This window comes from Lytechinus pictus, chromosome 8, assembly GCF_037042905.1.
Source record: "Lytechinus pictus isolate F3 Inbred chromosome 8, Lp3.0, whole genome shotgun sequence".
NCBI lineage: Eukaryota > Metazoa > Echinodermata > Echinoidea > Temnopleuroida > Toxopneustidae > Lytechinus > Lytechinus pictus.
In genome coordinates, this window is record NC_087252.1 from 25,822,440 (window position 1) to 25,846,940 (window position 24,501).

The window sequence follows — 24,501 nt, forward strand, 5'->3', positions numbered from 1 at the left end:
GTCCTCCTATAAAAAAAGCCTCTTAATTTACTATCTATTGTCCACGGCGGACGGCATTTGAATATTAATGAGTCAGAAAGAAGAGGATCGAGGGTATTTGAATTCTAGTTCATCGTGGCTTAGCCGTAAACCAGAATAGCCTGGTGGTTGAGTCGCTGCCCGGAAAGCAGTAGATGGCAGGTTCGAATCCCACTGGTTCCATTTTTTTCTGACTTATGATCTTATGATTTTCATTACAGATCGAGCATACTGTTCTTAAGCAAATAGGAGTACTGCCGAAAATTTGTTAACAAGCTCCATTATGTAGTTATCTCATAGATTAGGCAATGAGAGCACGAAGCGTGAGCGAAAATTGTATGTTGTGACATGAAAAATATTTTCCCCTCATCTTATTTATTCATTCGTCTTTCTCCTCTTATTTTTCTCTTCTCTCTTCCCTTCTTTTGCTCTTTCCTTTCTTTCCTTTTTTTTTGCTCCCTCCGAAAAAGTGTATGGGGGGCATTTAATATTGTGCCACCCCCTTTCCAAAAGTGAGGGCACGCGTCCCCTGTCCCCCGAGATTTCAAACCATGGATGAAATTTTATTTGAAAGAAAAGAAATCCTATATAGTCTTTGTAGTCGAAAAGTGTGTAAGAATAACATATTTTGATGACGGATTTCGTTATTCTCGCCTGCTCCCGACTCGGACATAATAGCAAAATCAGGGTTTCTTAGAAAAACCACCCCTAACCCCCAAATTGTACCCCTAAATTTATAGAAAATATATGACCGATATTTTTTTTCTCGGAGTATTCGCAGGTTGCTTGAAAGTTATCCTAATTGTCCTTGTCCTTGAATTTACCACTCGTGACGTTGTCCTAAATTCGTCCGGTTCTGTCCTAATACGATCTGCATGCTGTCCGCGCCAAACGCCGAAAAAAACTATTCAGATAATCCTGTCCTAGGACATTCCAGGACAATACACAGACAGTCCTGTTCGTGTCCTGGGACAAGATCATTTGCATGATTTTTTACGGAATTTGGTTGCGGACAGCATGCCGAAATGACAAAAGTTGCTTCTGCAACCCTTTTTGGTCTTGTCCGCGCGCCCCAGTGGAAAACCGCCTTAAGTAAAACATCATTTAGGCGCCACCTATGTCGAATATGAATTCGTCCCCCCCCCCCATAGTTCGAACATTAATTTTCTTCTCTCTTTCTTTCCCTTTTTTCTTTCTCTTCTTCTTTCCCTCCTTTTTTATCCTCTTTTCTTTTCCTCACTTTTCTTCTTTCGGGGCCCAGGCTCCGAAAGCCCCCCCCCCCCCCCCCCCGCCGAATACGCGCATGGCACTCTAATGTCACATCTAGCCAGGTTACTCACCAGGTTCTGCTTAATAGAAAAACACAGAACAAGCATGACAGGAAAATAAGCATGACATTTATTTGCATTTTAGTGAGGTAGCATTTTGTGGAAGAGCGCAAATAGTGTATTAATGAAATTTAGCATTACCAATTATCACTGTAAGGTTACCGGGCCTCCTTTCCGTCATCGTATCGGTAATTGTTGCTCGTGTCACGGGCGGAATCAGAGTAGATGATTCATCCAACATGACCAATACCGTTGCAGTTCTCCGTTCTCTTGACCCAGGAACATCTGACGCAACACATGTGTATGAGGTTTCACTTGGGCCAGCTTCGATGGAAATCGACTTGTTTTTCGTCGAATCAACATTAGTCCGTTCCACCGGGTTTACGGAAGTCATCTTCTTAGAACCATGCAGGAAAAGAAGTTCTATATGGGGATAATAATTCGTCACTGAGCAGGTTAAGGTAACAGTTTGGTTGGCAAGAACGTGACAAGACCCCAATTTGCTGAGACATCCATCAATGACTGGATAAGGCTCTTTCGGAGGAGCTAAAAGATAAAAAAAAATGCATGCACTATTAAGGTGGAATTGTGATTCCATCTCGTATCATATAGGTAATTGTTATAAATTGGTAATTGTTATGAATTATGTTTGATTTGTATTTGCTTATAATGTTGACAATGGAAATGGAAAATAAAGCTTGAAACTTGAAACTATAGTAATTCATGAGATAAATTTGCATTTTACCTTTTACTTAATTGAACACGTCTATTTAGAAGTTTAGGCAAAGAAAGGCAAATAAATTGAACCAAGGGCAGCATGGGTATGGTATATCAATCGAGCATTGGGGAAGCAAACTACTGGCCCTTTCCTTACAAATTTTAGTGATGATTACAAATCAACAAAAGCAATATATCAACGACAAAGGTTATATGAACATGAATTATGAAATATACGTAATATTCCCACACATATACGGGTTCTGTCGAGATCGGTCCACTTTGGCAAAAGCACGAAGAGGGACTATGCGCGACAAAAACACACGAAGGATAAACGAACGATTACCGCAGACTAAATAAGAGATGCGAATTCAAACAGATGACCAACGATTTTTCAATTCGTCTGGAAATATTAAAGTAAATTTCCGCGCGAATTTGAATAATCGCAGCTGTTAGTTCAGAAGGTTACTCGAACAAAAAAGTGGTAGGGGTGTGCCGCGGACGAGACAAAAAACGGGGGCCTTGGAGCGGGCTTATTGTAAAAAGGAGGGTCCTCGGAACGGGCTTCGGAACTACAGTTTGTGAGAAAGGGGGTCCTTGGAACGGATCGGCAGCGTGTGAGTGCGTATGCATCCCTACGTAACGGGCATGTATGCAGCTAGCCCGGTGGCACGGCCCCCGAGTAGTATAGTGTCGAAAATCTGTCTATCTGACGATCAATCGGATCGGGGTCGCCCTAGCCACTAAACCGTCTCTGTGGTCTAGTGGTTAATGCACCGGCGTTCAAAGTTAGGGGCCCGGGTTCGATTCCCGGCGGAGACATTTTTTCGGCATCACCAATTTTTCCAAAGGGTAGATAGCTCTGGGGAACCTGGATTTAAGCTACGGCTACCAATATTCTCTTCATCCATTTCTTTCACATATATATATATATATATATATATACACACACACATATATATATATATACATATATATACACACAACAAAAAAAGTAAGTCCTCCCTTGAACAAACATCAATAATTTCCGAACCAATGCGAGTTTTTAATATATTTTTACATGAGCGTGTAGGTAATTTTATAAGCCACCCTCTGAGTAAATGTTATGGACATATTTTACCTTGCTTTAGTGAGCACCGTCAGAAGGCAAAAATGTCACTTTTCAAAAGTCACAAGCCAAATATCATGACTTTGATTCCATTTTATTGAAACTAATTCCACATTCTCATCATAATAAATGGTCAGAAGGCTTGTAAAAGGTATTTTCTAAAAGACGATACAACTTTTTTGGCTAAATTTCACGGTTGAATAATCACAAGTCCAAATTTGCTATAATTTGATTTTTTTAACACATTTTTTATCAATAAAAATGATAGAATATGATGACAGTTATTTTTGGGAAGAGTATCTTCAACAATATCCATCGTTTCACGGTTCAATGAAAATTTATTCAAAACAAAAACTCCGATCAATCAATTTTTTCGTTATGTTCAAAGGCGTTTAATTAAACATTCACGCTTGAATGAACATGTGGAATGTGATTAGCTCTTTTTTACGTTATTAGAAAAAATGCAATTTGTAACTATGGATATCTGTCACAAACCTCCTTGCATGGTTCATTTGATTTGATTTTTATGAAAATCCCGATGTTCAGTGAGCACACAATATTCGAAAATTATGCAAATTAGAAGAAAGTTCAAGGCCTTGGTCCCACTCTGTCCCGTATCGAATGGTTATTTTGGTGTGCGCACCTTTTGGACAGTGTTACTCTGAAGCCATGTGCGAAGTTTCATGAAATAACTGTTGGCAGAAGTAACAAAAACCATCCATGAAACAAACTCTCATTTCATAATTGTTTATAATTTTGACTTCCTCTCTCATAGACTTGTGTACATTATGGGTGCATATGTTTAAGAATAAGTAACCCCTTATTCAATATGGTGGAACTTTTTTTCAAGGCTGTCTTCAGCAATGTCATTTGGCAGTAATGTTTATCAACCTATGGGCATAATTATGTGCAAAAAAGAAATCAATTTATTTATTTATGGATGAATGGGCACGCATCGAAGTGGGAAAATGGGCATTTTCAATGTCACAGACTGATTTTAAAGGGTAATAAGGTGAATATTTGAGGCAAATTTGGTTTCAAATGTGATTTTAATTGCTGTTGTTTTTATAATCCGTCATTTCTATTACCACACACTTTCCAAACTTTTGACATTTTCATGGTTGAGCGAGCACATTCGAAAACTTAGGAATAAATACTCTTTATACTGCATAAATGTACAGTATTATTTTCCTAACAATTTCTCATGATCAGTTTAATTTATGGACAAATCAGTGGTTGATCCATATATTAAAATGGGGGAGGGGCCTATAATCGGGGGAGCCACCAGCATTTTCAAATTTTAACATGTTCTAACAAGTTGTAGAGGATACTACCCAAAACCCCTATGATGATACGTCACAATACAGGGGCCGCGGAACGGTTTTCAAAGTGTGGGGGGAGGGCTGAGCCAAAAATGTGGGGGGCTGACCATGCAAAAAAAAATCACAATTGTATGGTCGTTTTTACATTTTTGTACATGCTATTGGAAAAAAAAAAGTGCCCCCTGTTGCACCCACAAATGTAATAACACTTTACCCACAAATGTAATAACGCCCACAAATGTAATAACACTTTACCCACAAATGTAATAATTTCACCCAAAATGTAATAATGCACTTTACTCACAAATGTAATAATTTTTGATCGCCCACAAATGTAATATTGACTTTACCCACAAATGTAATAAATTTGAAGGGATTTTTGGCGAATCCGTTCTAAACTAAAATCCTGTAGTAATGCGTTCATATAGCCATGGACCTATTGTAATGTAGGTCCATGATATAACACAAAAGTACAAAGTCTTTTTTCCAGACCCGGTTGTTAAAAAAATATAACATGAGTCCAAAGTCTTTTTTCCAGACCCGGTTATTTAAAAAATTATAATATAAGTCCAAAGTCTTTTTTTCCAGACCCTGCTATTTCAAAAATTATAATATAAGTCCAAACTAAGATACGATAATGATATTCCAATGGAATAAAATGAGAATCGAGCTTAGTCTTTTCTCCAGACCCAATTAATTAAAACTTGTGGAATTAATGTCTTTGTCATTGTTTTAACTTATACGGCGCGTATTGTAAAAAGTATGCGCTAAGTCTTTTTTTCCAGACCCGGTTATTTCAAAAATTATAATATAAGTCCAAAGTCTTTTTTCTCCAGACCCAGTTACTTAAAACTAAAACCCTATAGTAATGCGTTCATATAGTACAAAAGTGCAGTCTTTTTTCCAAACCCGGTTAATTCAAAAATTATAATATAAATCCAAAGTCTTTTTTCCAGACCCGGTTGTTTCAAAAATCATAATACAAGTCCATAGTCTTTTTCCAGACCCGGTTATTTCAAAAATTATAATATAAGTCCAAACTAAGATACGATAATGATATTCCAGTGGAATAAAATTGAGAACCGAGCTTAGACTTTTCTCAGACCCAGTTAATTAAAACTGGTGGAATAAATGTCTTTGTTGTTGTTTCAACTTATACAGCGCGTATTGTGAATATATGCGCTAAGAGTAAATTCAGAACCAAGCATAGTCTTTTCTCCAGACCCAGTTACTTAAAACTAAAAACTAAAACCCTATAGTAATGCATTCATATAGCACAAAAGTGCAAAGTCTTTTTTTTTAGACCCGGTTAATTCAAAAATTATAATATAAGTCCAAAGTCTTTTTTCCAGACCCGGTTGTTTCAAAATTTAGAATACAAGTCCATTGTCTTTTTCCAGACCCGGTTATTTAAAAAAATTATAATATAAGTCCAAACTAAGATACGATAATGATATTCCAGTGGAATAAAATTGAGAATCGAGCTTAGACTTTTCTCCAGACCCAGTTAATTAAAACTGGTGGAATAAATGTCTTTGTTGTTGTTTCAACTTATACAGCGCGTATTGTGAATATATGCACTAAGAGTAAATTCAGAACCAAGCATAGTCTTTTCTCCAGACCCAGTTACTTAAAACTAAAAACTAAAACCCTATAGTAATGTGTTCATATAGCATAAAAGTGCAGAGTCTTTTTTCCAGACCCGGTTAATTCAAAAATTATAATATAATTAAAGTGTTTTTTCCAGACCCGGTTGATTAAAAAAATTAGAATATAAGTCCAAATCCTTTTTTCCAGACCCGGTTGTTTCAAAAATTATAATATAAATCCAAAGTCTTATCCAGACCCGGTTGTTTCAAAAATTATAATATAAGTCCAAAGTCTTTTTTCTAGACCCGGTTATTTAAAAAATTATAATATAAGTCCAAACTAAGATACCATAATGATATTCCAGTGGAATCAAAATGAAAATCGAGCTTAGTCTTTTCTCCAAACCCTGTTATTCCAAAATTATAAATAACAATACAACAACAAAAACAGTATAAAGACCCCATAATCTTATTAATGCTGGATAACATGGACATATAGCGTAGTCTTTCAGCCAGACCCAGTTATTTTTCTTTTCAAAATAATGCAAATAGTAATAAAAAAAAATTAAAATCTAAGATCAAACAATCCTTCAACCTAAGATCCTGTTTTAAAAAGAGGTTAAGAGCGTTGTCTTTATTCCAGACCTAATCATTAAAAAAATTACAAAAAAATATTCTAACGTACAAAGACCCTATCATATTCTTATTCTCGTGGAATAACACGAGTTTTAAAACGTACTCTTTCCTCAGACCCGGTTATTTTTAAAATGAATTTAAAAAAACATCAAATCTAAGACCAATTTTCAAAAGTTACACCAAGTAAAAAAATATGTATTTACCCCACACCCATTTTTTTTAATAATACTAAGACTCCTACAAAACATTGTAATAATGCATGGGTAAACCAAACATCTTTTCTCCAGACTTGGTTTTTATTTGAAAAAAAGTATAATAGTTTTTACAAATATTCTAAAACGAATACCCAATAATCTAATTACTGTGGAATAACGTGAAGATCGATTGTAGAATTTCCTCCAGACACAGTTATTTCAAGAATAAAAAAGCAATAAAAAACCCAACCCCCAACAACGAATATAAGAACCAACAATCCTCCAAATTAAGACCATGTAGAAAAGCACATGTTTAGAGCGTTGTCTTTATTCCAGACCCAGTAATTTAAAAATAATTTAACCAATCTTAAAAACTTTGTCATATTCCTATTCCTGTGGAATAACACGAGTATTATGCTTAGTCTTTCGTCTAAACCCGGTTATTTAAAAGATAAACAAATATTGAAAACAAATCAAAGCTAAATTAAGACCAATTTTCAAAATTAAACCCAGTTAAAATGCTTGGGTTTAGAGTGTTGTCTCTACACCACACCCAGTTCTCTTAAGAATACAAATTAAGCGAACCATTAATCTTAAAACTTAGACCCCAGCATCTTCCAAACTATAAAATCCATGTGATAACGCATACCACAAAGACGACAAATTAATCATAGGTGTAAATGATGCGCGCCTTAAAACCCAAGATAACAACAAAAACAACGTTATTCTACATCAATGATATTGTGGGGTCTTTGCTGATACTGTTTGTTCGTTTTTATTGTTTCTTATAATGTCCTATTTTGAAATAACTGGGTCTGGAGCAAAGACTACACCATTGTAGTGACATAACTAGCCCATAACTGGGCGTTGTGGCGTGCGCCTGTAATCCAAGCTGTGGGGAAGTTACAAATTGATGCAGAGGTTCGAGGTTCGAGCCCTGGTCACGTCTTTCGGATGGTGACGTTAAATGTCGGTCCCAGACGTAAATAATCATATCTGATTGATACACGTCTGACAAAACTCAAATACACACACACACACATTGTAGTGAGATTGACTCGAGAGATTGCCGCGAGAGATTGCCGCGGACGGACGTGTTGCGAATTTTTCGCTCGCTCGATATTTTGCTTTATCTTTGGAATTTTGCCTATCTTTGGATTTTTGCCTATATATATGGATTTATATTATCTGGAATAGGGACCATTCTAGCTATATTTGCTATACTTCGAACATAAAACTGGTAAGCAAACATTTTGGGCTTTAGTTTTATACACGACTAATACAGCACTTGTTTGATTTTCAAATTTCCCGCCAAATTGGCACATGCCAATAATGGCGGCAAAGTATCCACATCCTCTTTTTAGGGGAGAATCTGAATCGGGTACCCCTTACACAGATCATGAAGGCGAATTTCAAACAGTAGAAACGTCTAGACGAAAGAAAAAACGTAAAACTAGAGAAGGAAGTGTCAGTGTAGAAAACGTATCTATCAGGACTGGCTCGTCGGGTGAGTCTGACAATGAGTTCCAATTCCGCACCCCATCTGCAAAAACAAGAAACCAAAACCTGAAAGTTTTCATTGTACCAATAGATCGTGATAAATCATTAAAAAACGTTAGCCTATCAGTTGCCATTAGAGCTATCGAAAATTGCACAGGCCTTTCTCCCGAATACATAAAGTCTCATAGAAACGGAATTTTCGTGAAATGCCAAAATATCAAACAGTACAAACGAATCCAGGAAATTCAATCTATTGGAAATATCCCAGTAAAAATAAACAATCGTCCAAACCTGCAAAAGGGAGTAATTTCAGGAGTACCAACCGAAATGACAGACCAGGAAATAACAGCAGAATTAAAAAGTCAAAGAGTTGTGAACGCCAAAAGAATATTGAGAAAAAATCCCAGAAAACAAGAGGTCGATATGGAAACACAGGGTGGACCTATTACTTCCCCGACACGTAGTGTTATTTTATTCTTTGACACACAGTCTCTCCCAAAAGAAATATCAATGTGTTTTCAAAGAATGGAGGTTAGGGTGTTTATCCCCCCCCCCCCCTGTCAGCAGATGCTTCAACTGCCAAAAAATTGGACATACGGCAAATACATGCCGTGAAAAACGATAGAGAGATAGAAAGAAAGATAGATAGTTAGATAAATATATCATGTAGGTAGATAGATAGATAGATAGATAGATAGATAGATAGATAGATAGATAGATAGATAGATAGACAGACAGATATATAGATAGAGAGAGAGAGAGAGAAAGAGCGAGAGACAGACAAATAGATTGATAAAGAAAGATAGACATTTTAAAACAGATATATATTAGAGAAATAGATAGATAGATAGATAGATAGATAGATAGATAGATAGATAGATAGATAGCAAGACAGACATACATATAGATAGATAGATAGATAGATAGATGGATAGATAGATAGACATATTTAAACAGATAGATATATATATTAGACAGAGAGAGAGAGAGAGAGATCGATAGATAGACAGATAGATAGATATACTGTAGGTCTGCAATATAGACAGACAGACATATGGATAGATAGATAGAGTGAGAGAGAGAGAGAGACATATTCAAACAGATAGATATATATTAGACAGAGAGATAGATATGTCATGTAGGTAGATAGATAGACAGACAGATAGATAGATAGATTTTAACATAGACAGCGGATAGATAGACGGATATGATTAGATATCAAAAAAGTAATTATAATCTGTTTTATTTTGCAATATTTTAACTATTATTTATTAGAATTCTTATAATTGATCGTGCGCAAGTAAAAAAAAAAAAAAATCATGTTCACCCGCGGACTCGAACCCCTGCCCGCATGATTGAATGAGATGCAAGTCTGACGCCTAACCGATTGAGCTAGAATATTTCCCATAGACTTTACACGTAAGGAAAATACGAGAATCTCAAATCCAATTTTGCAAGTGAAATACGGGCATGATCCCGGCATCTGATCGAAAAATAAAGGCAACACTTCCGAAAGCTTAGAATCTCAGCTACAACAAATTAAAAGCTCAGGGATAGCTGACAAGAAAAAAATGGAGATATGACTCACGAAATAAAGGAATGTAGAATCTAGTTTTGAGAAAAAGTCATGTCCCATAGAGATTACACGCAAAATGAGTAAAAATGACACGCCTTTATTATTTGCAATTTTTGAGGATGATCCGTTTATAGAAATGAAAAATAAAGGCAAAAATTCAGAAAAAGTAAGACCTAAGCTACAACACATCGAAAATTGGGCGAAATTTGATCAATATTCACGGAGTTAGAGCCAAATTTGAATAATAATAATGACGTCATAACACGCAAAATTGATATTTTGACTTCCGACGCCATTTTAATGACGTCATAATATACGTTAGGGTCCAATCAACGAACGTAGAGGGCAGCAACACACAAGCGTGTTGCTCTAAGGAAGGTCAACTCCGCTCGAATTTTGTGACCACTCTAAAAAAATAAGGTGGGGTTTTGGGAAATTTGTCGAGTTGATTTTTTTTTCATTTGTTAATTTCAAATATTTTTTTAATGAACAATTATTAGATCGGTTATTCTGGGTAAAAATATTACAGATATTACTTTCATTTTTAAAGAAAATATTTAGCTTAAATAATCATGATTTTGACATTTTTCCTCATTTTGGAATATTAAGTCTATGACGAGGATACCTCATATCTCTTATTTTCTTCTGCTGAATTTCGCTGCACCACTAATTAATGCATAGACAACCACCGTAATAATCGAGGTCATTTTTCTGGCCTGGGTGCGCCGAGTCTGGGCCGGTCGCGCAGCTAGCTAGTGACGTTGATGATGCGCTGGGGCTTCAGGCGACTCGTCATAGACCTTCTAGCAACATAGACAATGACGTCCAATTTGCCTAGTCTGATTTGAAGTGCAATTGCTTCAGGGCTGATGTTTATCAACGATGATTGTTCAAGGTTAGATTTCAAATTTTTAATTTCATTCGACTTTTAAATCTATAAATCTGAAATAAAGGCGCTGTTTCCCCGAAATCCGGGTCTAAATTTCAACTTCGAGTCCGAGACTATGGACGGCGAAAAAAACCCATGCATTGGCTGCGCGCTGCGCTGCAGCTGCACAGCCAGGCTGCGTCGCGTCGAAAGTCGATTGAGCAACCAAACTTCCAAAGCCAAATTAAAGCTTAAATAAACGGCCACCTATCCACATTTTCCCTGGTTTTCTTCAATAATTTCTAAGAAAATCAGCCAATTGATGGAAACTGATTGCAATGTTACATCGTTTGGCAGAGTGCCATCATCGTTTTGCGTTAGACCTAACCCAGTAACTTAAAGTTAGGGTAGGCCTGGACTAGGGATGGGGGCTAGATTAGACCATCTTAATTTCTGATTTTGGGCAGAAAGTTGATTTGATAGACAGCATCCATATCTTAATTTGACCATTGATTCTCTGCAATCAATGTTTAAAGACTTACGTAATTTGTTTGCCATATTGCAATTGGTTAATTTTCCTGGGCCTGGCCTGTGTTTGGCCGGCAGAACGCGTAATTTTTGTTTGAGAAATTTCGAAAGCGAAAGAGCAAAGTGACTGAGCTTGTCGTGATTTTATATGCATTTTCTAAAGTGAATTTCAAGGATTTCATGTCTAACGCTAAGGCCTAACGGTAACTTGTCAACCATATAATCTTCTAGATCTAACAGTTAGACTCAAGGAATTTACCCTGTAGGCATTTAACGGACTAAAAAATCATAACCTCCTAGCGGCTAGCCCATGCAGGCTGGCCTTAATTTAAACCAAAGTTAGCACGCATGGACCAACCCTCAAATGGTCTAGGTTTAGGCGTCCTATATATGACAGGGTGAAATCCGTCTGTTTTGAGTTTATTATTATTATTTTATTATTTTTTTGTTTTTACATAGACTATCTCATACCAACAAGTCGTGCTAGATCTATTCTAGATCTACTTAAAGTTAGATATCCAGTGTGGAACAACATCTTAACAGATCGAGACTGGTCAAAGCATTTGTCTAGTTAGACTAATAAAGTTAGATCTTTAGACTTGGGTCTATCGATCAACTAGACAGGAATAACCGTCGTTTTTGGGGATTTATTCAACAATTTCTGACATATTACTATAATCTCCATCGGTGAGAGTGAGCCAGCGCAGGTCAGCAGAACAACCAAAATACAGAGACTGAAGCTTTGGGTCTATCGATCAACATGATCAAGATCTAAGTTAGATGTAGACTTCACTTATTACTGATTGGAATGTATTTCTAAATTTATAAGTTTTTGGGAAAATGGTGAAAAGAAATGAAATACTACTGATATATGTACGTGAATAAGTTTGTTTAATACCCATTGGCACTGCTGCCGGTTCTAATAAATAAATGAGTCACGGCCTATGGGCTGCAGATAAATGCTGATCAACGCCTAGCAGAACAAGTACCAGTGCTAGACTAGGGGTTGAGATCTAAGCAGACGACGGAGCATAATGTAGCATAGAGTGATGATGGGTTCAGCGAAGAGCTCAGAGAAAATAAGGTGGTTATATTCAATCCCGAAATGCTTTGCGAGTGGTCACAAAATCGTCTCGGCGCAAATCACCTAATACAGCCGTCTGGTGAAATCGCTGATAACAACAATCACCGATTTGGTAATGATTTTAGTTTCCTGAAACTTATATTTGTAAAGTTTTAAATATCAAAGTATGTTTTTATATGTAAGTATATTCCTCAACATATTTTTAAATGTTATCTTTGACATTGTTGTAGTCATATTCTTTCATATTCGTTTCTTGATCGCTACTAATTTGTTGTTGTATTGGATCGGCATTTGATTTCGTTGGCATGAACAATAAAATACGCGCGCAGCTCAGCTGCATGCGCGTATCGAGTTGACCTTCCTTAGAGCAACACGCTTGTGTGTTGCTGCCCTCTACGTTCGTTGACCAACACCCACAAATTATCAGATCCCCACACAGTCGTTTTCTAATGTTAGGAAGTTCAAGACCCCACGCCCAGCACCAAAAGAAGACAATTTTCTAACAGCAGCTAGCAATGAACAACTTGTTACTTTCTTTGCCAAATTACTCATGAACTTTGCAAAAGACCAATCAGAGGCGGAAATTATGTCTTTTATCAGAACAGCCGCGGAACAACTTCCAGCACAAGCAAGCTAATAAGTGTTATAATGCCCGCGCTCGTCATTTTACAATGGAACGCGCAGGGAATGCAAGGGCACGGTGATGAACTAGTTAAATATTTACATTGTAAAAGATATGAAATTATCCATTTAATATGTTTACAAGAAACATGGTATCAAGGTTCTCAATCAATACATATTCCTAATTATACTTGTTTTTCTAAAAGCAGAAATTCCCGAAGAGGAGGGGGATGTGCATTCTATATTCATAACTCATTGGATTACGAATACATATCTCTAAATGTAGATTGCGAAATGCAATCAATTAATATACACATGGACAAGTCTTTTATTACAAATATTAATTGCTATAATCCATGTGAAAAACTAAAAGAATACGACTTAAATTTACTCCTTCAAAAAGTCAAGGACACCTCGAAATTATTGATAGTAGGAGATTTTAACTCCCATAACACTCTATGGGGGAGTGAGAAAACTGATAGCAACGGTCATTTAATTGAAAACTTTCTTGCCCTAAATAACCCCGTCATACTTAATAATGGTTCTGGGACTCGATTAGATCCACATACAGGTAAAATATCTTGTCTTGATTTATCCATCACCTCACCCTCTTTAGCTATTAATTGTGAATGGCAGGTCCTATCTGACAATTGTGGCAGCGACCACTTCCCTGTCAGAATTGATTTGCATCTTAGGAAAGCCCCAACCATGAATGATCCAGATCACTACCCAACCAAAAAATGGTCTCTTAAACATATGAACTGGTCAAATTTTCGGAAGAAGTGCTAGGAACACTTTAGAAACACATACCCTAGTACAACGAGTGCATTGAACGCTTCAGAAACCTATGACCTTTTCATAAAACTAATCACAAGTGTTCTGGAGGAAACTACCCCACCTTTTAAAAAACACAAACAAAACCCAACTCCCTGGTGGACAAACGATTGCACTACCAAAATAAGGGAACGAAATAAAGCAAAAAACAAACTAAGGAAAAATCCATTCCAACAAATTTTGGAACACTATAGAAAAAAAGAAAGCAGAAGCGCAAAGACTCGTTAGACAGGCAAAACGGCAATATTGGCGGGAACTCTGCTCTAAATTTAATCGATTTACGCCCCTAACGATGATATGGCGATCTGTAAAGAGACTAAATGGTTCACAAACTAAACCAACCAATAAAATTCCAGTTCTTCATGCAGACGGTAGGATAATTACCGCAGACGAAGAAAAGGCAAGCGCATTCGCACAAAGCTTCACGTCTACGGGAAAAAACAAATCCCATATCAAAGAAGAGGAGATTAATAAAGAATTTAATGATCTCCCCTTTAAGGAAATGGGCGGTAAACTTGCCATTAATGAACCCTTTGACATGACAGAACTAAATTATATTCTGAAAACGAAAAAAGAATCAACGCCCGGGGAAGATAACATTGGATATCAGGTATATAAGAATCTTCCAACGAACGCAAAAGAAGCCATGCTTATGTTAATCAACAAAATATGGGAATCCGGTGAAATTCCACCCTCGTGTAAGCATTCCATAATGATTCAAATTTTGAAACCAAATAAAGACCCCACATTAACAAATTCATACCGCCCCATTTCCTTAACTTCTTGCCTTATGAAAATAATGGAAAGTTTGGTTAAAAAAAAAGAGACTCCAGTTTTATTTGGAAAAAACACAATATACTATCCCCAATTCAGAATGGATTTAGAAGGGGACGCTGTACCTTAGATAATATTATACATCTTGAAAATAGTATCCAAAAGAATCTGGAAGTCGGTACGAAGACGATAGCTGTATTTGTAGACCTAGAGAAAGCGTTCGATTCATTGTGGACCAAAGGACTTTTAGTCAAATTAGGCAAAATAGGACTGAAAGGCAACATACTTCTCTACATCTATAATCTTCTATCGCGTCGTACTTCCCAAGTCCGAATAGGAAAGCAACTTTCTCCATGTATGGAAATTAACAATGGTCTCCCCCAAGGGAGTACACTTAGTCCAGAATTGTTCAATATAATGCTACATGACATTCCTATTTCACCTTACGTATACAATCTGTTATATGCAGATGATTGCGTTATCTGGATACACCGAAGTGACTTGAAAGAATCTAGCGAATGTATTCAAGAATATTTAAATGAATTGAACAATTGGTTTTCATCATGGGGATTGAATATATCTCATGACAAAACTCGTACAATGCTATTCTCACGTTCAAATAGAGAAGAACATTTCAGGATCACTTTGAATGAATGTATTCTCGTTCCACAAAAAGAGCACAGATATTTAGGTGTATTATTTGATAAGAGATTGACATGGAAGCCACATATTGATAGCATTGTTCAGAGATGTAAACAAAAAATAAATGTACTTAAATGTATTGCTTACAGCCCATTTTGTAACAGCGCGCAGGAAACCCTCCAGGTATATAGAGCCATCATACGGTCACTGATGGATTACGCCTGCGAAGCATACAACTCTGCAACAACAAATGTAAAAAATATATTGAACTCGATCCAATATCAGTCCCTGCTAATCTGTGCTGGAGCAAGAAAAGGAACTTCTCTCAGAACATTACAGGTAGAGCTGGGGGAGATGCCTTCAGACTTACGTCGGGAAATGCTAAGTGTCAAATTGAAAAAAACGTATTGAAAGTATCCCAAACCACCCTTTGATGGAGGACTTGAAAGATTGTTGGCAATTTAACATACAAGTGAATCAAAATACTCGGGAACCCTTTGGTCAAAGAGTGCTAGTATCGACCACCGATTTTATCATACAAGATTGAGGACATGTTTATTACAACACCCATTCCAAAGTGGCATTATGAGACCACATCAGTATCAAATGAACTCAGTGACCTTATTTCCAAGGCAGACAACCCCTCGCTCCAAAAACAGAGAAGTATAGAACTTATTAATCAGAAGTGGCCAAACCACCTACATATATTTACGGATGGCTCAAAGTCTCCAGACACGCTTCAATCATGTAGAGTCCAAAAGACTACACAACAATACATCCTCTTACAGAGCAGAATTAGCTGCGATTATTCTGTCACTATATTGGTTAAACCAAATATAGGTGCCAGGATTACTCACAGGAGCGGTTATTTTCTGTGACTCTTGGAGCACTAGAAGCACTAGCGTACCTACGGGGGGGGGCAGGGGGGGGGCAGGGGGGGGGGCACTCTGCCCCCCCTGACGAGTCACAACCCATGCAAAAACGTATCTTTGCCCCCCCTGACGGGCTTGAAAAACCTTTTTTGCCCCCCCCCCCCTGACGAGCTTTAAGACCTTCAATGGCCCCCTGACGAGCTTGAAGACCTTTTTTTTTGTTGCTTGTCAAATTTTTTCTGGTACGAAATCCTTTATTTGTGATCGAAGACCTTTTTTTTTTTTTTTTTTTTTTTTTTTTTTTGCTTGTCAAATTTTTTGGCGGACGGTTTTGCCCCCCCCTATGGAAAATCCTAGGTACGCCACTGACTAGAAGCTTTAAAAAACAACAATGAAGAACAGTTCATTTATGAGTTTTTGATGCTCCAGACACAACTTCATCATAAAGGAATACATATCTGTTATGAGTGGATACCTGGGCATTGTAATATCACTGGTAATGAAGGGGTAGATAAGGCCGCCAAAAGTGCTTTAATACACCCCACAATTGACATCCATAATAAACTAAATAAAAGAGAATCAAATAGTATGATCAAATTGTATTATATGCAAAAATGACAAAATAGATGGGAGGAAACTGTATCCCCCTTAAAAAGAATTCAAAAAAATGTAGCAGGAAATTTTAAGTGTTCCTTGAACCACAAGAATAGTGAATCCATTTTGCACTGTCTAAGAATGGATAATATAGGAATAAACCAAAACCTATTTCTTTTCAAAACACACCTAACTGGATTATGCGATGTTTGTGGAGTGCCCGAAACAACAAGACATTTTCTAACTGAATGCGCAAAATATATTATAGAAAGAACAATGCTGTTAGTGGATACAGACTGCCAAGAGGCAGCAGATCTCGAGGGAGTATTGTCTTCCGCAGAAACTTCACACCAGAGAGCACTTGTGTCTTTCGTAAGAAGGACACATAGACTCTCTTATTTTTAAGTTCTCTCTGCATAACATATTATAAGATATAGCACCTGTAATAAATGTATATAATATGTTTTATTTTGTTTGTTTTTTCCTCTCTCTAAAATTACTTGTATTTTGGCTACTGCATTTTGAAGTTCCCCTTGAGTCTATGTACACAGGTGTCACCCATCTACGAATCGATAGAATATTCCAGATAACCATGTAAAACATATAACATTTAATAATAACACATGAAATTAATTGCACCGATCACAAGCCCAGAATGTGTGCATTAATTAATTGTTTCCTTATATTTGGTTATGATATATCATACAGTAACATGTATTTTATATTACACACTTTTTATTTTCTCTTTTCAAACTTCGGAAGGAGAGGTCTGTTTGACAGGCATCACACTGTCTTGGTTGGGTATTGGGGGGGGGGGGGCTAGGCAGTGCTTGCTTTTATTAGCAACCACGCGCATGCTGAAAAGCCCGTTCAAATTACTGAACCAGGTTGGCCAGAAAATACTATTCAAACAATCAAGGATTTGTGATGAGCCGCCTTTCACGATCTCATTCAAATTTGCTGAAAGCAGCGCTAATCCATTATGCGTCAAATTTTATAACCACAAAACGACAAATTGATCATAGGCGTAAATATTCATATCTGAATGACATGCGCCTCAAAACCCAAGATAACAACAACAACAACAATTTCTGTGTTTATTTTAGGATATATATCAAAGAAGCCTGAAATACGTTCGTGGGATACTGTGTAAAAAAAAAAATCAAAAGCACTTTTTTGTGATACTGTGTAAAAAAAAAAAAGAGAATTCTGCAAAATCCACGGATGAATCCACGGACTTTGCAAGATCCACAGTCCCCGGATTCGCTTTTGTGATTCACAAAGGTGGACTCGACCGAATCCACGGATTCGACCAAGCCTATTACGTCACGATTTCGAGTCAACTGTTTGGGGTGATCTGAAACAGTGGACTCCACCGAATCCGTGGATTTTAGGCGAATTGGCCAATCACAGCGCAGCATTTGGGTACATTTTTGTGCAGACAACGACCGCTGCACGATAATTTTGCAGCAAAATTTAAACGCTCGATAAACAGTGTTTATCGCTCGATAAACAGTGTTTATCGCCGATAAACAGTGTTTATCGCCAAAAAACACTGTTTATCGAGCGATAAACACTGTTTATCAAGCGATAAACAGTGTTTATCGAGAGAAACTATGTTTATCGACTGAAAAACACAGTTTCTCTCGATAAACAGTGTTTTTCGGCGATAAACAATGTTTATCAAGCGATAAACACTGTTTATCGAGAGAAACTGTGTTTTTCAGTCGATAAACATATAAACAGTGTTTATCTGAATTATTGGTCAAACGGCGCGCCATAAGTGCGCGCCATTTGCCCAATAAATCAGATAAACAGTGTTTATCGCCGATAAACACTGTTTATCGAGAGAAACTGTGTTTATCAGTCGAAAAACATAGTTTCTCTCGATAAACAGTGTTTATTGCCGAAAAACACTGTTTATCGCCGATAAACACTGTTTATCGCCGATAAACAATGTTTATCAAGCGATAAACACTGTTTATCGAGAGAAACTATGTTTTTCAGTCGATAAACACAGTTTCTCTCGATAAACAGTGTTTATCGCTTGATAAACAGTGTTTATCGGCGATAAACAGTGTTTATCGGCGATAAACAGTGTTTTTCGGCGATAAACACTGTTTATCGAGAGAAACTGTGTTTATCAGTCGAAAAACATAGTTTCTCTCGATAAACAGTATTTATCGCCGAAAAACATTGTTTATCGCCGATAAACAATGTTTATCAAGCGATAAACACTGTTTATCGAGAGAAACTATGTTTTTCAGTCGATAAACACAGTTTCTCTCGATAAACAGTGTTTATCGCTTGATAAACAGTGTTTATCGGCGATAAACAGTGTTTATCGGCGATAAACAGTGTTTTTCGGCGATAAACACTGTTTATCGCTTGATAAACAGTGTTTATCGCTCGATAAACAGTGTTTTTCGGCGATAAACACTGTTTATCGGCGATAAACAGTGTTTATCTAAATTATTGGTCAAACGGCGCGCCATACGAGTTAGTGAAAAGATTTCTCGCGGAAATGGTTTTGTGTAGCCCCATAAGTACATTTCTGTTTTTGTCTTTCGCGAGCTCTGTGACACGGCTGGACGTTCTCGTTGAAGTTAGACGATTAGACCCTTGACTTTTTCCCCTTTTCACTCGGTTCTTCCAAAATTTCTGATTCCTCCTGACCCTGTCGCTGGATTTTCTTAGATCTACATGGTCTATCCTACTCTAGCCTGCACGCCTGAAGGCTCCTGGAGAGTAAAAATCAGTCGAGTTGTACTACTAGTACCGTACTCTACTAGACTACGTCTACGGTACAAAAGTCTCACTCTCACTCTCAGATTTGTCAGAATGATAATCAGATTCAGAACTGACAGAATTTTAGTTAGTACTATCCATGGTCATGATGGTCATGAGTATGCCTACGGGCCGGCTATGACTACGTAGGCTCCGTAGGCCTAGACTGATTTCTACTCTCCAGGCTAGTCTTTTCAGAAATTTTAAAGATTTCATTTGAGATGATGAATCGTTTCAAAGAAAATAAATTTGGGAGAGCAGTCATGTATTTTTATTTTAGCAAAGATGGGACAATTTTCAAAATACAGATTTGAGAGAATTTTGTCAAACTGTAATCTCAATGTCTGAATCTCATTCTAGTCTCGTGCTCATCTTTCTTATGACTATTTTATTTGCCATTGAAACTTAATCCTATGTCAATTTCATTTTCTATGCAGAACGAAAATGGCAGAAAATCACCGTGCTCATTTAATGCATCTTGATCATGTCAACAGGCTCAGAGAGGTAAGCTTTTGTTTTGATTGAACAATAAACTGATGCAGTGCTTATTGCAAAATATTACCCTTTTTATAACTGACAAATTATGACTTGTTTCTAAATATGGAGGTGATGTTGGTTGAAGCACTAGTGATGAAACCAACATGGCAAATTTTCGTTCCTACTTGCACAAGCAGTGACAATTTTCATCTAAGATATAAAAAAATGGATGGAGTCAAAATGAATGAAAGGAGTACGGCAATTAAAGCAGCAGATTATTTGAAACATGTGACTTGATGTATACAATGCATACAGTGTATATTAATGTAAAACAAATAGGAAAAGAAAAACAAACTTAATCCTAAATAGACTGGGCTATTTCCATACGGTACCTAAGAAGACGAGGGGGGGGGGCTGAATGTTTGCAAACCTTACTTATTGTTCAGGGAATCTTGAATTACTGTTTTTTTCATGTTTATCTACTCTAATTCTTTTTCATGTATACACAGATAGCCAATTGGCCCAGACCCTGACTGGATTCCTTTTGAGTTGTACATGGATGAAGCCTTTCGAATGCGGTATCGCTTCTCAAAAGAGACTGCACTCCATCTCATCAACATGCTTGAGGGTGATCTGAGGAGGAATACAGAACGTAGTGAACCTCTACCTGTTGTCATATGTGCCATCGATGGGACTCATGTCTACATTAGGAGTCCTGTTGGGGAACAAGCCCTGTACTTCCTTAACCGGAAGAACAGGTATTCTGTCACTGCAGATTGCATTTCCAATATAAATGTATACTCTGTTATGCCAGTCTGAACTTTTGGGAAAGGGTCGATAATGTGACTTGTACTCCTATCACCATTCCAATGTCACTAAAATATAATAGCGGTCATTGACTTTTTTTAAGCATTGAAATTTAGATAGTTTTTTTTCGCACCCTCTCTTTGTAATGTACTGTACAGTTTTTATTCAAGTCTTTTAAATATGCTCTTGAGCATTTTCCTTAAAAGTTTATTATCTAGACATTAGACGCTACAGACTGAGAATCTAAGTGAGTCTTTCGATATTTGTGTTTGATATATGAACATATATACAAAATCTTATAATTCCATTGTATTTCTTTAAGTTTAGTGTGAAATCATTCAGACAAAGACCAGATCCTTCTCCTATTAGGTTTGCTTTAAAAAATGAATACTCACTATCTTACTGTCATGCTCTTCATGTATTTTTCAATTGATAATGCCGAAGTCATATATCAATAAATTCAATAAATACTTAATCATCATAGAGATTGAAGAATATGTGTATATTAATAACATAAATATAATATATTATTACCCATATTTGACATCTGAGCTGGACATCTAAAATGTATTGCCCTATAGTTTTCATGAATATTGATAATGAGTCAGGTACTGTTACTACTGTATACTATAATTGTTTTTCTCAGTCTTTCTAGTACAATGTCATCCATTACAACATAATTCCTAATTTATGAATAGATATCTATATACAGTTTTTATGATATCAATATTCAAATGAATTCTCCCAACCACATCAGCAAATCAAGGACTTCTGTAATTTCTTTAGCTGTAAGTATTTAATATAACCTGCAGTATTGTTTATGCAGTGCGTCCCAGAAAAAACGAAACCGAGATTTATCGATGATTTATAATAACTTAATCACAAATTCAATAGACAAATGACCTACCATTGTAAATCTCCTCTTTCATCTAAAATTACTTAGATTATTTCTCATTCATGCATGAGTGAGCAAAACAATTTGAAAAGGGGATACCAAAAAGTCATCTGGCGGGCTCTATCTGGGTTTCAAAAAGAAAAGCACGTTTTTAAAAAGTTCAATATCTGTTCTGTAATCTGATACTTCAATTACAGAAAATGGTCAAGAAATAACAAAGTTCTGGTTATTTGAAATAAGGCTTGAATTTCAATAATTTCATAAAATGAAGAGGGTTTACAGGCTAGCGTTGAAACTCACTCGACACTCCGTTTTGTTGACGATCAGCCATGCATTAAGTCTTTTGTTAACCATGTGATAGCTTCTGTGGGAAACCGGTGAAAACACGTTTATTTAATGAAACTTGTTGACCATTTTTTGTGATTAAGGTATCAAATAAAAGAGCAGATATTGAACTTTTTAGACATGTGATTTTCTTTTTGAAATTCAGATACCCCCCCCCCCCGGCCAAATTAGTTTTTTCTTGGACGCACTGAACAATTATAAATCCCTCAAAAAAAGTTTGGAAATCTGTGTTTGGCCATTAATTTCTCCCAACTTACACAATGCATATTTTACATCATTTAAAAGATCAATTAATTCTCTTTAAAATGATACCATGCTTGTTATGATTATGCCATCGTGAAAAGAGCAGGATTCAAAAGTGTTGGATGAGGTCTGAATTGAAAGCTGCAAAACGAGCAGAAATAGTCATGAAGGGTCAATACAGAACCTGATTCTTTTTTCTGTGTCAATACAGATACAAATCCAGTCAAATCTAGCCCCTGCTTCTGTCGTGATGGTACTGTGAGATAACATGGTTTGAGTCGTGGTTTGAAATACATATGTTTGTTTGTTTGTTTGTTATGTGTTTGCTTGTGCAGGGGTTTGTTTGATTCCATGTTAATGTTGATGTTAAGGTGCATGAAAACAATGAAAAGAAACCGATGAGAAACCCACTCATCATAAATAAAAAAAGAACAGTGACTTTCAATATTGTGTCATTTTGCAACTTTTGAATTTTGACCTTATCCCACATTTCAAGGCACTGCACCTCCATGTGAACCATAATCATATCATGTAGGGTATCATTTTAAAGAAAATCAAATGGTCTATTCATTGATATTAATTACACATTGATATTTAGTCCGAGGAGGGATTATCGATCAAAGTCAGATTTCCAAACTTTTTTGAGGAGTTTATATTATTGGATTATAATTTTTATTGAATTCAATTATTAACAGAATATGTGTACATGCATGGATAGACCATAATTGATATTTTATTAATTAATCCTCGGAATTAGGGAAGCCAAGGGCTTCTCTGTCTTTTGGCTGCTTCAATACATTTCTGGAAAGAAAAAATGTCCATCTTGATAGCATGTTCAGCATTGGCAATTTCCATTTTATTTTCATATTCAGCATTGATCAACTTCATTTTGATTTCGTGCTCTTCGAGCATAAGCCTCATTCTGAGCTCGTGCTCTTTTTTTGTCCAGCTCTAGAATGGCTTCCTCTTTTGTCACACAAGCTCTGTTGATGCCTTTGGGACAATTTTCCAAGCTCCTCTTTCGAGGTGATACATTGCTGCTAAAAATTATTGACCAGAACCAAATAATTATTTAATTCCATGATAGCATGATGTATTTGAATTTTAAGAAATTAATGTTTACATGCATGTCACTCGACTTGCAGAAAAATTAGTTTTAACAGTCATAATCTATGTAATCATAGTTGAATAATGTAAAGTGTGGTTATTCATGTGTGGAAAATATGACAAAATAATATATTAAATTGTTGTCATCAAATTGAATCGATTGTGCTTTGAATTATTCCAGATATTATTCCCATTGATAAGAGTGATCATAGTGATGGTATGCTTTATGTGTGTCAAAATCGAATATAATGTTTTGATATTTTAAATTACGTGATGATGTTTAAGTATTAAGGATTGGAATGTCTGATAATGTTATTCATGATTAATTTCCTGATTGTATCATGATCATGGTGTGATTCAAAGTGAATTGGCAATCAGTGATTACCTTGTTCTTATAGATGGATCCATTGGTGCTTTAGTGATGTGGAATTGGTTGCTGTAAAAAAGATTAGTTTCTCAGTAACATATCTTTTCCTGTCTATCTGGGATTAACTCGATTAAATAATGAATTTCTGCTTTCTGCCACTTCAAGGCCGGTTGATCAAGTGCAGCTAGCTGATGATGTGCTTCTATTTTGTGTGTGTGTGTCTGTGTGTGTGTGCAAAGATACACAACAACCAATCCCAGCAAACATAATTCTTGGGAAATGGGGGGGGGGTCCAATACAGCAAACATTTATTTTAGAATAATATATTTTGGTTTATTGTGTATATGCTGCATATGTTTATGTTTTTATGACACTGAGCATTCTCAGTGAAGTCTCAAAAAGGGGAAATCCCTAAATTTGATTGAAACCCATGGTTGAATCCATGGATTTGGTTGAGTCCACGGTTGAATCCATAGACTCAACCGTGGGTCTGGTGGAATCCGCGGATTTTTGAGTCCACCGTTGGTGAATCACAAACTGCAGAATCCGTGGATTTTCCAGAATCCATGGACTAAAAAATCCACGGATTCTAAAATCCGTGGATTTTGCACCTTTGTGAATTCGGGCCTAAGAGACGCGGACTTAATGATATAATAAATATTAATAAT

General features: G+C 36.5%; 1 protein-coding gene across 2 annotated transcripts in view; it reads right to left on the reverse strand.

The window, feature by feature from the left end:
• LOC135155127 (uncharacterized) overlaps positions 1-24,501 on the reverse strand; it is a 93,116-nt gene that overhangs the window by 48,016 nt on the left and 20,599 nt on the right. The window contains exon 3 of one of the 2 annotated variants that reach the window (XM_064103854.1): positions 424-1,892. The exons of the other annotated variant lie outside the window; for it this stretch is intronic. Within the exon in view, the coding sequence (XP_063959924.1) occupies positions 1,468-1,892 (425 nt within the window). The 3' untranslated portion in view covers positions 424-1,467. Of the gene's footprint in view, positions 1-423; positions 1,893-24,501 lie in introns of those variants that run through there. 2 annotated transcript variants of the gene reach the window in all.